The sequence below is a fragment of the Carassius auratus genome, chromosome 7, assembly GCF_003368295.1.
Source record: "Carassius auratus strain Wakin chromosome 7, ASM336829v1, whole genome shotgun sequence".
Lineage (NCBI taxonomy): Eukaryota > Metazoa > Chordata > Actinopteri > Cypriniformes > Cyprinidae > Carassius > Carassius auratus.
In genome coordinates, this window is record NC_039249.1 from 26,770,714 (window position 1) to 26,784,498 (window position 13,785).

The following is a 13,785-nucleotide window of genomic DNA, read 5'->3' on the forward strand; positions in this document are numbered from 1 at the left end:
GGCCAATGGAGTCGAATAAAACTGTAGGCTATACGAAAATTAGCCATGGTTTTATTGTAGTAAAAGTGTAGTAACCATGTTTTTTTTTTTTTTTTTGGCGTATGCTATTGATTACTATTTGTTTAAGTACAGTTTTACTTAAATAACACAGTTAAACTATGGTTAGTGTATAAAAACCATGGTTAATTTGTGGTTACCATGACTAAACTATAATAATCGTGCTTTGGGGTTTAATATGTAGTAAAATCTGTGATTTTCCATCGCCTTGTTTCCGCCCATATCATCGGGGTGTCCGCCTTGTTCGAGGGGCTGGTCGTAGAGGTCCGATGCGTCACGATTATTTGGGCCTTTTGCACCCAGTGGCAGGGAAGCGCCCGATTTTTTTTTCTCCCTGCCTTAAAACGTCCTGTGTATATTTATTGCAAGCGTGGATCTTCGGGAAAACAAGGTATCAAAGGAAAAACGCGACCCAAAGTAGGTTAAAGCCAGTGAGGTGGCGGCGGCTGCTGCCTCTTAGCGCAATGGCTACAGTTTAGCGTTCTGGTAAACAAATTTGCATGGGCTTTGCGTATCATTTGCACGTAGTTCTGCAGACGCGTTATGAATTTGGAGATTTTGCATGTGTGTTTTGTGAGTCATATAAAATGTAGCGATTGCAGACGGGAAGATTGAAATAACGTTAGAGAAGAGCATTAGCAGCAATGGCTAGCCCTGACTGCAAGTGTGCATCGGTCAAAAGCTAGCTTAAGTTTTTTTTACACACAAACTGCGAATAAAAAGCAATGGCACCGTTTTATTCTAGGCCTAACGTTATGGCTATGCATATGGATTTCTAATACACGAAGCATGGCTTATTTTCTGCATCAGTCAAAGAATTAAGATCATCAAAGGAAATTCCAAATGTCTCCCTTTTTTCCCGGCTAACGTTAGCAGGCAGTCGGCTTTACTATTCGTTTTTAGATTCTTAGTGTGTGCATTGCATGGCATGATTATTAGTGCTTTATTAATATTGTATTTCATACATATACTGTTCTTGTCACGTGTGTGTGAGTATGTTGGAATGGGAATTTTGATTTGGATTCAGTTACATTGGACTATAACAGTGATACACGTGATTGTTTTTGTCTTTCCTTCTGAGTTTATTCCATAATCATTATTAACAAAACTCAGGGCTCCCACAAGATAGCAGACAAATTATTAAGTTGGCAAAAAGCCATGGAAAATATGTATTTTTCTTCTTCTAGTTGATCTTGGCTTATAATTTTATCAGCTAGAATGGGCTTTTTTTTCTCAGTGAGATCTAAATAATGCAGTGGTTCTTTCTGACCTCCTATCCGTAAAATTAATTTCTGTCCTTTCAGTAACTATTCTTCAATTAAAACAAAATAAATATGAGGTAGGTTTACTTGTATGTCGTCTTCAGTGACATGAAAGGGTTAGTTCATCGAAAAACCAAAATTATGTCATTAATAACTCACCCTCATGTCGTTCCAAACCAGTGAGACCTTCGTTTATCCTCGGAACACAGTTTAAGATATTTTAGATTTAGTCCGAGAGCTCTCAGTCCCTTCATTGAAGCTGTGTGTACGGTATACTGTCCATGTCCAGAAAGGTAAGAAAAACATCTTCAAAGTAGTCCATGTGACATCAGAGGGTCAGTTAGAATTTTTTGAAGCATCAAAAATACATTTTGGTGATTCGTTCGAATGATTCGTTCGTGATCTGGATATCACAAAGTGCCTTGTTTTGAACTCGCTCACAACAAGACACGGAAGAGAAGACAATGATGAACAAAGACATCGTTTTTGCTATTTTTGGACCAAAATGTATTTTTGATGCTTAACAAATTCTAACTGACCCTCTGCTGTCACATGGACTACTTTGAAGATGTTTTTCTTACCTTTCTGGACATGGACAGTATACTGTACACACAGCTTCAATGAAGGGACTGAGAGCTCTCGGACTAAATCTAAAATATTTTAAACTGTGTTCCGAAGATAAACAGAGGTCTTACGGGTTTGGAATGACATGAGGGTGAGTTATTAATAACATAATTTTTTTCGATGAACTAACCCTTTAATTTAAATTACAGTTTTTGTAAAGTAATGTATTTTGGATAGTTTTTTGTCCCTCTTGGCTGAGATTAGAACCATTGATGCAATGTTATATTAGTACTTGTATTATGATTTACAAAATCAGTAACTAGTAATCTTTTTCCAAAAGATGTGGGAGTCCCTAGTAATTCTTACGTAAATGATTTGCTTTGTGTAATAACACACTGTTTTTCTTATTGCAGGTATGCATTTGGAGACAATTTTTTGTAGTTTACTGGAGAACATTTCAGATGCACCCCGCTCACATCATGAGCAAGCTTACCCAAAAATCTTGAACCTCCCCACAAGACTATTTTAGTATAATTTCTTACCTTTCTAATGAACTGACTATTGCTTGTTGGAACATTTCCGTGCATTCAGGCCCCAAAGTGCTGATCTCTAAAAGCTGAATTCATACATGTACAGTGGAACAATGACAGAAGCATGGCAACAGCAACATGCAGTGGCCCCTCCTCCTGTTGGGCACCCCCTTTTACAAGGGGCAGAGAATGCTTTGGGCAGTGCTGCATATGGCATTGTCCTACAGGCAGACCCTGCTTTACAGCAGCCTCAGCATAGCCAGCATGCACAGCAGCACCCACTGCCAGCTCAGCAGCCTCAGCTGCAGGTGGGAAGTGAAGGTGGCCACAAATGTGGTGCGTGTGGCCATGATATTTCGCACTTGGCCAATCCCCATGAGCACCAATGCATGGTTAACCAGGACCGTTCGTTCCAGTGCACCCAGTGCATGAAGATCTTCAACCAAGCAACGGATCTTCTAGAGCATCAGTGTGTTCAGGTTGAGCAGAAGCCGTTTGTGTGTGGTGTGTGCAAAATGGGATTCTCCCTTCTCACGTCTTTGGCACAACATCATAATGAGCACAACACTGGAAACAATCCAATGAAGTGCTCTATTTGTGAAAAAACATACCGCCCAGACTCTGCCTCTTCTAACCCTCAGCAACCCTCTACTGCTGAGACGTCCAGTGATGGGGCAGCCATGGGTTCTTCTTCCACTACAGCTTTCCAGGACTCCGACCGTCCATATAAGTGCTCGGTGTGCAATAAAGCATTTCGCCACCTTTCTGAACTCTCCCGTCATGAAAGAGTGCACACGGGTGAGAAACCCTACAAGTGCGACACTTGTGATAAGACCTTTAGTCAAGCTTCTCATCTGGCGCACCACCAGCGCACTCACAGTGCTGATCGCCCGTATAAATGTGCCGTTTGCGAGAAAACCTTCAAGCACAGGCAGCACCTGGTACGGCACATGTACGCTCACTCTGGTGAGCACCTTTTCAAGTGCAACCTGTGCGAGCTTCATTTCAAGGAGTCGTCCGAACTGCTGCACCACCAGTGCCAGCCAGCTGGAGAGCGCCCCTTCCGCTGCACAGCATGTGGGAAAAGCTTCAAACGGCCCTCGGACCTAAGGCAGCACGAGCGCACTCACTCCGAAGAGAGGCCTTTCCAGTGTGAGGAGTGTCAGATGAGCTTTAAGCAGCAGTACGCACTTGTTCGCCACCGTCGTACGCACAAAAACCCAGCAGATCGCCCTTTCAAGTGCAATCAGTGTGACAAAGGTTTCCTGCAGCCTTCCCACCTGCTGTACCACCAGCATGTCCACGGTATCGAGAGTCTTTTCAAATGTGCCGCTTGCCAAAAGGGCTTCAGACAATCCGGGGAACTTCTAAGGCACAAGTGTACAGAATCAAACTCTGGATCTAATGCTGTGGAGAAGCCGTACAAATGTGACGTGTGTGGGAAGGGCTACAAAAAGTCGTCAACGTTACAGAGGCACCAGAACTCCCACTGCACCGAAAAGCCGCTGAAGTGCTCGCTCTGCGGCCGCCGCTTCCAGTCCTCGTCTGATTTTGTGCAGCACCGATGCGACCCTGCTCGGGAGAAGCCGATGAAATGCGCGGACTGCGAGAGGCGCTTTAAATATTCATCCGAGCTGCAGAGACATCGAAGAGTCCATACAGGAGAGAAACCCTTCAAGTGTCCCACCTGTGACAAGGGATTCAAACAGCGGGAACACTTAGCCAAACACGGCATTGTCCACTCCCGTGAAGCCCAGTTCAAGTGTGTCTGGTGTGGAGAGTGTTTTGGAGAGCTTGGAGCCCTTCAAGAACATACAGTTCAACACACTGCAGAAGGAGGGGGTTATCCTGCGTCCTCGTGCATAGAGTAGTTACTGTCTGCTTTTGCTCCTTACCAAGCAAAAATACACTTTGCATGCAATAGCAACATTGCGATTTACTTGCGTATATTTAGCAAAATCGTCCCATTTCAAGCATTGCAGTACTTGTTGGACTGGTAAGGAACTACGTAATGTGTCAGCTTGTAAAAGTCTTGATGTACCGTTAGGTAGATTTTGGCAACATTGCGTATACACCACATTCAGAAACTTTCCACATTTCTGTACCAACCACATTGACGAACAGAACCGCACACAAAAGTGGTTGCTACTCAAAAATAAGCTTGTAAAAATGAACTATTTTGTCTCATGTGCAACCCATTATTCATACACCATGTGCTTGGTGTTTCAGACAACTGGAACTGAAGATATAGGTTGATTTCTGCATTGTATCTAACATTCATTTTGTCTAAAACGAGGAGAATGCAGTAATGTACCTATCAGTGACAGCTTTTCCAGAATGACACAAATTGGTACGCAAGATGTTAACAACCAGGATCTGCTTTTTGGTCTTCGTGCAATTGACCACAACTAGATGTTTCATTACATTGGTTTTGTTTATGTTTTGTTCTGAATAACTTTTAAATGAACTGCCTTTCTTCCAGTGTCTCCATCTCATGCTTCCATGTTAGCTATGGAACACTGTATGGCCATCTGGACTATATACAGTAGTGATTGTATGTATTCGTAATGTATAACTCCCATCACCTAACCCATGATGTAACAGGGTATATGTATGCATGAATAGCCTAAATAATTTATACAGTTTGTTGTAATCTGTCATTAGTGCAAACTGCTATGTTAAGTTGTAGACAAAGGACTACACACACACACACAAAATATATATATTAGCCATTCTTTTTCTCTAGTGCATTTTGACTCCGCTCTGATAATGACGCAATAGTTTGCAAGCAGTTCTGAGAGTAAATTTACAGTAGTTCAAAGATTAACAGTTACTTTTTAACTGCCAGGCAACAGAGAACAACAATGAAGTATTTTTGTTTGCAGATTGCAAACAGATGTTGTTGTGTTAGCTAAACGATGCTGTAGAATTTGTAAAGTTATCTGTACATGGATGTTTTGTATCGCTTTGACATTAGTACAAGTGCTAGGATTTAGTATCTGTTTGTGTATCATCATACTGTAGACTGTGCATGTGATTGTTTCCTCTTGTGAGGATATGTTGGTTCTGTTTCGGTGGATTATTCTTTTGACACAGACAACTTGTTCAGTTTCTCTGCCACAAATTATTTCTTTGTTTGAAGAAATCTTCAGTTGGTATTACATTTTGTGCTTTCCGAACTGGATCGTTTGACGGTAAAACCTTTGATTTGAATTAAAATATTAAACCACAGATAAGATTGGACGCAGCTTTTGTAATTATAAAAATAAAGAAATAATTTTAAACAAATTTAAGAGTAAAAATACATGTAATGTGTTTAAATGAATCTAAAAATGCAGTATTAAGTAGTAGTATAGGGTTTTATTTTAAACTTCAGAAACCTCTTACGATGCAGTGTCTAAATGTCTAAGCACATGAATTGAATCCATATTAATGATACGTTGTATTATCCTAACAGCTTGAATGTAAACATTGCAAACATTTCTTTTTCCCTTTCGATGCCTCTGCAGGCCTTATTAACATTAATGGCTTATGTATCAGTATTGTTTGTTCTGTTACATATTTGTGTACTCTCATGTGCATTAAATGCAGAGACTGAACGGTGTCGTTGCTTGTGAAGCAATATTTTTTGACGTCAAGACTGTTAGCGGGTTTTTTTTTTGGCAAAAACAGGTTATCCCACCATCCAGCACCTACTACTGTATGTCACTCTGGCCATCCCTTTAAATGTCTGTTTCTAAGACAGTGAAGAGACTAAATTTGTAAAAATGCCATTATGTGTTGTTGTTTTTCTCCCATTATCACAAAGGTGTGGCATGTCATAACTACAAGGCATTTACAAATTACATGTTTGTAAACATAGCTAACCGTTGTATTATTTTGGGACCAAATGGTAAAATTACTACACACCACGTGGAACTTTCAGATTGATTTGACTGTAAAAAGTGTACTCTTCAGTGTAGTGAAATAGTTGAAGAGAATAATATAATTTGGACATTAATACAGCTATCCTACATTTGTTTGTTTTTTACAATTTAAACTTTTACACCTGTTATTGTTACACTATTGTGGTATAGATGTTTTGTTTTATCCCACCAATTAAACTATATTTGTAAAAGGTATCAGACTGACTATTATATGGCATGCAGCAAACATTTATGGTATAACTTGTGTACATGGACATCTTCCAATCCATACAAATAAATTATATAAAAATTATATATAATTGTTAAAGCAGAAAAACTACTATTTGGGATTCCACACTTAAAATATTCAGTTGCAGTTTAAAAAAAAATAGCGACTCAATTCGGTGGCTTTTATTTTGAAAATTAAAAAGCACAGGAAGTGCCTACAGTATTTCCAGTGACTCCATCTATGCGATCGCAAAACTCGGCTATGCTAGGGGTGATATCCGCCTATCTGTCGGCGGTTCCCTCGATCGCTTACTGAATCCAGTTGGTGGATCAATGGGAGGAATTGGGACAATCCATTTGAAGATTAATTGGAAATTTGGAGCCGTGTGTGGGTTGAAGTTGTAAAGGCCGATTAAACCAATTCATCGCTATCGCTAGTTTAGCGCGTTTATCCGGAGGGAACGCTAGTAAAGTGCGACTGCTGAACCGCTGTAATGAATATTATAACAAACGGTGATGATCAAACGCTGTTCATTTCCAGAGACCATCGATCAACTCGACATCTCGGCCGCTTCACGGTGTTTATGTTCCGCTTTACTGCGTAACGTTAGCCGTTGACAGGTCTGTGAATCAATTCAGTATTTGTCATTTCCCTCCCCTTGCATCAGTTTATTTAACGTTAACGTTACATGTACTATACGAGGGCTGCGACAGGCAATCGCATATATTACGATCTAGTTAAAGGTGGTAGTTTATATTTAAATGTGTTTACAAACAGAAACATCTTATTGAGCTGTCCAATGGGCATTATGAAATCCTGACTTTTAAAAAATAAATAAGCTGGCGATCCGAAAGAGAATAAGCTGGTTTCTGCATTGTTTTGGACGCCTTCTCCTTTTTGCTGTGGCTTTTAGTGGCGCGAGCGTAAGCGCGAGGTCATGCGCGCCGCTGCTGAGCAGCTGTCAATCACAATTGCTTGCGAGAAATCGCATTGAAGCGGCTTGTTACAGTGTTTTACGCTACCACAATACTCTCTGCAGTATTTCACAGCAGAGACGGTCAAATTTCTGCAATCGTTTGGAGCGTCTCGTAGTAGGTGGAGGGAAGGCGGATCGACTGGCCGAGCCCGCCATGCCGGGTCCGGTGAGCAGCAAAGCACGGGTGTATGCTGATGCCAACACTGTGAAGAGCAAGGAGTACTGGGACTATGAAGCACATGTGCCTAGCTGGAGGTACAGATGTTATTTTAGCATGATTTATTTGGGGGGGGAAATACTGCCGCTGAACATTGGTACAGTGTTTTAACCGAAGTAGTACTAGTATGCTGACAAAAATGAAAAATTGCATTTATCTATTACTTCCTGTGTCTTATTCAGCAACCAGGATGACTACCAGCTTGTGCGAAAGCTTGGAAGAGGCAAATACAGTGAAGTGTTTGAGGCCATCAACATCAACAGCAACGACAGAGTAGTTGTTAAAATCCTAAAGGTAAAAATACCCGGTCTCTCATTGAGCATCAGGTAGAAGCTTTTTATTTCTTTTGTAAAAAGATCAGGTTCACCCAAAAATGATTTTGTCTCATTTAATTCCAAACCCCATCTAGACTTTTTTTGGAACATCTAAAAGTCTGTCATGAATGTACATGTACATACAGTATATAGAGCACATTAAATATACTAATCACAGGCTGAAGCATGTTTGCATAAAGTGCAGGAGCCAGGGATGTTTGTTTTTGTGTGGCAAGGATGCACGGTTGAGTTTACCCTATTTGATGTGCTTTATGAATGTGCGTTGGTCAATGTTTATATGTGAATAAACAATAAAGACTTAAAATAAATCTATTTGTCTTATGAAGTGGAAGACTTTGATGAAACCACTCGGTTCATGTGGATTTCTTTTACTTTTACATCACATAGACTTCCAGTGGTCGGACAAAATTGAATTGTGTTTCAAAGATGATTGGGATGAAAAGATAAAACAAATGTATTTTATTTATTTTGTGTATGTGTCATTTTTAGTCTTGAATGAGCTTACTTTTTAATGTTTGCTTTACTTTTGCAGCCTGTTAAAAAGAAGAAGATTAAGCGTGAGATCAAAATTCTGGAGAACTTAAGAGGAGGAACCAACATCATTCGTCTTGTAGACACAGTGAAGGATCCTGTGGTAAATTTAGCTCTTGTGATATGCAACTGTTTCCCACAGTCGCAACATATAAATTATTATTATTATTTTTTAATAATTTGTTGTCAGTAGGCCCACAACTGTCTGCAGATTTGTATAAAATTGCATTTAGTGACAATAGCAATAAAAAAAAATATATTTTCCCAAAATTTTATAATGCTTTTATCTACCACTAACAGTGTAGTACGTTTGTTTCAGTTCCATTTACCACATTGTATCATATTGAAATCAGTCCCAGAACTGGCAGATTTATAATCCAGTTATAGTGTTATCCATAACTGCTTCTAAATTGGGGTTAATCATTTGTGTCAAAATAGGTAAACCAACACAATGTCTGCTGTATGTATACATTCCATCTTTGTTTTGTTATATTTTTATGCTTTTTTGTTTTCTCTTTTGGTATTCCACAGTCTAGAACGCCAGCCCTTGTGTTTGAGTACATCAATAACACAGACTTCAAGGTACCACTTATGAAATATATATATATATATATATATATAAATTTGTCTACTGTATACATGTACTGCATTAGGTTAACCAAGACTCATCTTAGTACTTGCTTATTATTGCTCTTTTGTTGACTTTGATTGCTTTTGTTGTCCTCACTTGGAAGACATCTGCTGAATGACTAAACGTGTGTGCGTGTTTAAGAAGTGTGTGTGTATATATATATAAAATGAACTACTTTTGTCTGTTCACATTTGGATATCATCAATAAGAGGAGTTAAACTGAAATGTGCAGCTTCTAGTATCTCTCATGATGTTTTCCGATTTGTAGGATCTCTATCAGAGACTAACAGACTTCGATATCCGGTTCTACTTGTATGAACTTCTAAAGGTAAGAATGCTCTGATGTAGCTGAAATAAGATTACAGTGTCATTTATTTTGAACAGGAGAGTGCGTTATGTGCGTCTGCTTTGTCTCTATGCAGGCACTGGACTACTCTCATAGCATGGGCATCATGCATCGGGATGTCAAACCTCATAATGTCATGATAGACCACCAAATGAGAAAGGTGAAGTCAGATAACAGCTTTGGAGATTCGTTCTTGAATCTGTTCCTTGCTAGTGACTGGGGATCAATGTTGGTGACCTGCTGTATTTGTTTATTTCTTTTTATTTGTACCTGGTGTAGTTGCGGCTAATAGATTGGGGTCTTGCTGAGTTTTACCATCCCACGCAGGAATACAATGTAAGGGTCGCCTCAAGATCATATAAGGGACCAGAACTACTGGTTGACTATCAGGTATGATGTTTTGTAATCATTACGTATTTTACAGTGTCATGTGTTTTTGACTTATTCAGACTGTAATTGTTTCTCATGGGGATGTAAGGCAATTTTACAATTTTACAATCCTAGGGGTTTAAATTGCCATTTAAAAGCAGAATTTTGTTGTTTTTCTCCCACCACCCACGTAAAAATTCCCAGCCAAGTTTTTGAAAACACCATGGTTGTTTCAATATTTAGTTCAGTCATTTAAAAAAAAAATCCTTTTTCACAACTGCCAAGCACCTTATGTAAAACTGATGCACTTTACAGTAATGTACACGTTTTTTAAATCTGAACATTTATTACTAAAATGCTGGAAACTCTTAAACTTTAAAATTAACCATTAGAGTATGCAGTACATATTTAAAATATTTATGTACATAGATTAGATGTGTTTGTGTGCGTGTGTATATGGTTTGTACTACTAATTATTTTGTTTGTTCAAATGGGTCAAATTTTTACCTTATGTACATTTTTTGATCTTTTAAAATTACATTTATAATTTTGAAAGAAAATGCAAGACAGAAAAGCATTTAAACTATAGAGTCTCAAGCTTTCTGTTATATTTAAATAATCAAATAATGAATAGGATATTATGGATTAAATTTTAAAATCTTTATTGTAAAAAATATTCAATAAAATATGCCTTTTTTTAATTGTCCCAGCAAAAACAGACAGCTGTTTAAAGCCGACAATCATATGACTTACCATTTGAACAGCGTGTTCCCAGGTTTGCAGGATCCGCTGGAGGTGCCAGACAGATTTATTTTTACAGATGTTCCCTCCCAATAGGGCTTTTATTGAACAGACAAGACCAGATTTTAGGAGCCAGTCTTATATGGAGTCTTACTTGTTTCAACATTACCATCAGACATCGCAGTTAAGTCTCCCAAATGATTTGCAGATGTATGACTACAGTTTGGACATGTGGAGCTTAGGCTGTATGTTAGCCAGTATGATCTTCCAGAAAGAGCCATTTTTCCATGGTCAAGACAACTATGACCAGGTATGACTTTTCCTTCTTCTGGAAAAAAAAAATTGCAATATGTAGTTTTTAAATATTCAGTATGCTAACAGCAGAATCTTTCCTGCAGTTGGTCAGAATTGCCAAGGTTCTTGGAACAGAAGAGCTCTTCAGCTACCTGAACAAGTATCACATTGAGCTGGACACACGTTTCAAAGATCTGCTTGGCCAGTGAGTCTGTGAATTATTGACAGTGATTGTCACATTAGTCCATTGTTAAGGAACTTTGTACAATATTTTAGTGAATTCTACATATTGATTTTAAATGATTTCTTATTGAAACTGCAAACAATCTTCAGGCAGACCCGTAAGCGCTGGGAGAACTTTGTTCAGCCAGAGAATCAGCATTTGGTGAGCCCAGAGGCTTTGGATTTGCTGGATAAACTCCTGCGTTACGATCATCAACAGAGACTGACTGCCCAAGAGGCCATGGAACACCCTTACTTTTGTGAGCCAGCTTTCCTTATGTGCTTTGATTTATTGATTTCTCAAGTTTTTTTTTATTATTATATTCACTTCCAGTTTGGGGTGTGGAATTTTTTGTTTTTATGGTTTTGAAATAAGTCTCACCAAGGCTGCATTTATTTGATCAAAAACTCAGTAAAATGTAGTAATGTGAAATATTATAAATTAAGAACCATTACTTAAGTATATTTATAAAAAAATAAAAAAAATGTGTTCGATATTCAGCCTTCGGCCCAGTGTTTCATTTTGAGAATTTTCATTTCGGTGCATCCATACTTTATGTATAATGTTCTATAAAGGGTTATTAAAGTGTATAATGCATTATAATTTTTAATGATGTGTGATGTAATACATTATAAGTTGTCATAAATAATTATAACTTAATTTAAAATGCATAGTGTAACAATGAATTGATGTGTGTTGTAATGTATTAACTGTGGTTACAATTATTCATAAGATTGTAAAATGGGCATAATTAATGCATTAAAATTACCTTTATAGTACCATCATACTTAAAGGTAGTTCATCCAAAAATGAAAATTATGTCATTAATGACTCACCCTCATGTCGTTCCAAACCCGTAAGACCTCCGTTCATCTTCAGAACACAGTTTAAGATATTTTAGATTTAGTCAGAGAGCTTTCTGTCCCTCCATTGAAAATGTATGTACGGTCTACTGTCCATGTCCAGAATTTTCAATGGAGGGACAGAAAGCTCTCGGACTAAATCTAAAATATCTTAAACTGTGTTCCGAAGATGAACGGAGGTCTTACGGGTTTGTAACGACATAAGGGTGAGTCATTAGTGACATACCGTAATTTTAATATTTGGGTGAACTAACCATTTAAAGGCTTTAAGTAAAGTGTTACAAACAATCTTAATTATTCCAAGTTTTTGCATCCTGACATATGCATCTGACACTGCTCTATAGATCCTGTGCTGAAGGGACAGCCTCTGTCAAACTCAGAAGGCGCACTGGCAATAAGCAGCTCAACCACAACATGATGGGCAAAAGCAGGTACAGGATGTCCCAAAGTCAGTACGCTGCTGTTTTTTGATCGTTGTCTTTAATAATTTTATTCATTCTTTTAAATCTTTTTCTAGGAAAACCTTTTTACCTCAACGTGTCGTGCAGAGACATGCTGCCTTTCAGGTGTGAAGCTTCAGTTTACTGGAGCAAGAAGTTAAGCAACACAAGACTTGTACAGAATGAACACAACAGGCTGTTGTCCCTCTCCTACATTCACTTTGTATTAGTGCTGCTTGCCATTGCTATCTAGGTACCCAACTGGTATTATTCCCCCATCTCCCCCCTTTTGAGTTGGACGTCTCCATTTCATTTTTTGAACAACACTGAATTAAGCTATGATATTATGACTGGGAAAGAATGCCTGCTCTTTCCCCATGATTCTCAGGCTGTTGATGACCCATGGGGGCTCCTGATCCTGGTTGCGTTATATACTGGAAGATTGTGTTGTTCAATGACTTGCCCTGCTGATATGAGCTCAGATTATAAACTATAGTATTGTCAGGTATGGAGGCTTTACTGCAATTTATTGAAAATAAGATATATTAAATGAAACCGTTTTTAACCCGTCTCATGTTTTTTCAACACCATTTTCAGTGTGAGTTATTAGTGATAATCAGCTGTGACTGATTATCATAATATTATTGCAATATCATAATATAGTCATATTATGAATTACTTTTAGTTACAAATTTGTCAATATAATGAATAGAAATATTACTGTGTAATATATTGTTAATAATTCATACATAAAATGTATTGAGATATAGTGACAATTTAAAGGAACACAAAATTTGTAGAGAATTGTTTTCTTTGTCTGGGCATATTTCGAGAAACTTAGCTTTACATCATTTGCTCACAAATAAATCCTCTAAAGTAAATGGGTGTCATCAGAATGAGAGTCCAAACAGTTGATAAAAATACCACATTTAAACAAAAATACATACAATTATGTATACAAAAAGTAAAAAACATCACTCCAGACCATCAAAGTCTTGTGAAGAGAGGAGCTGTATGTAATAAATCCATCTTTGTCCTGTTTAAACTTGTTTTAAACTTTTCTCTTGTAAACAGTGCTTGATCCATGCATATTTCTCTCCTGATTCAGATGCAATGGGTTGCAAGGTTTATATATATATATATATATATATATATATATAAGCATTATTATGGATAGACGTCTTGTATTTTAGCTGGAGACAGTGGTTTGTAGTTAAAAATGTTTTGAAGGATTTCTAAGAAACAAAAAGCTTTTAAGTTCATAGGATGTTG

At 38.0% G+C, this 13,785-nt stretch overlaps 2 protein-coding genes across 6 annotated transcripts; both read left to right on the forward strand.

Annotated features, from left to right (window-relative positions):
* Positions 1-288: 288 nt before the first annotated feature.
* Positions 289-6,534, forward strand: LOC113106366 (zinc finger protein 319-like). 3 transcript variants are annotated; one of them, XM_026268225.1, is made up of 2 exons: positions 289-543; positions 2,297-6,534. In XM_026268225.1, the coding sequence occupies exon 2, from the start codon at positions 2,512-2,514 to the stop codon at positions 4,282-4,284; it is 1,773 nt and encodes a 590-aa protein (XP_026124010.1). In that variant the 5' UTR covers positions 289-543; positions 2,297-2,511; the 3' UTR covers positions 4,285-6,534. The 3 variants fall into 3 exon arrangements, with proteins under 3 accessions (XP_026124010.1, XP_026124008.1, XP_026124009.1); XM_026268223.1 differs by having other exon boundaries at positions 289-474; XM_026268224.1 differs by having other exon boundaries at positions 289-448.
* A 228-nt stretch (positions 6,535-6,762) lies between these two features.
* csnk2a2a (casein kinase 2, alpha prime polypeptide a) lies at positions 6,763-13,078 on the forward strand. 3 transcript variants are annotated; one of them, XM_026268227.1, is made up of 13 exons: positions 6,763-7,167; positions 7,587-7,778; positions 7,923-8,034; positions 8,608-8,709; positions 9,138-9,188; positions 9,506-9,565; positions 9,660-9,743; positions 9,863-9,973; positions 10,728-11,003; positions 11,092-11,192; positions 11,321-11,469; positions 12,418-12,504; positions 12,591-13,078. In XM_026268227.1, the coding sequence occupies exons 2-12, from the start codon at positions 7,678-7,680 to the stop codon at positions 12,489-12,491; spliced, it is 1,221 nt and encodes a 406-aa protein (XP_026124012.1). In that variant the 5' UTR covers positions 6,763-7,167; positions 7,587-7,677; the 3' UTR covers positions 12,492-12,504; positions 12,591-13,078. The 3 variants fall into 3 exon arrangements, with proteins under 3 accessions (XP_026124012.1, XP_026124011.1, XP_026124013.1); XM_026268226.1 differs by having other exon boundaries at positions 6,763-7,778; XM_026268228.1 differs by having other exon boundaries at positions 6,763-7,778; positions 10,902-11,003.
* Positions 13,079-13,785: the final 707 nt, after the last annotated feature.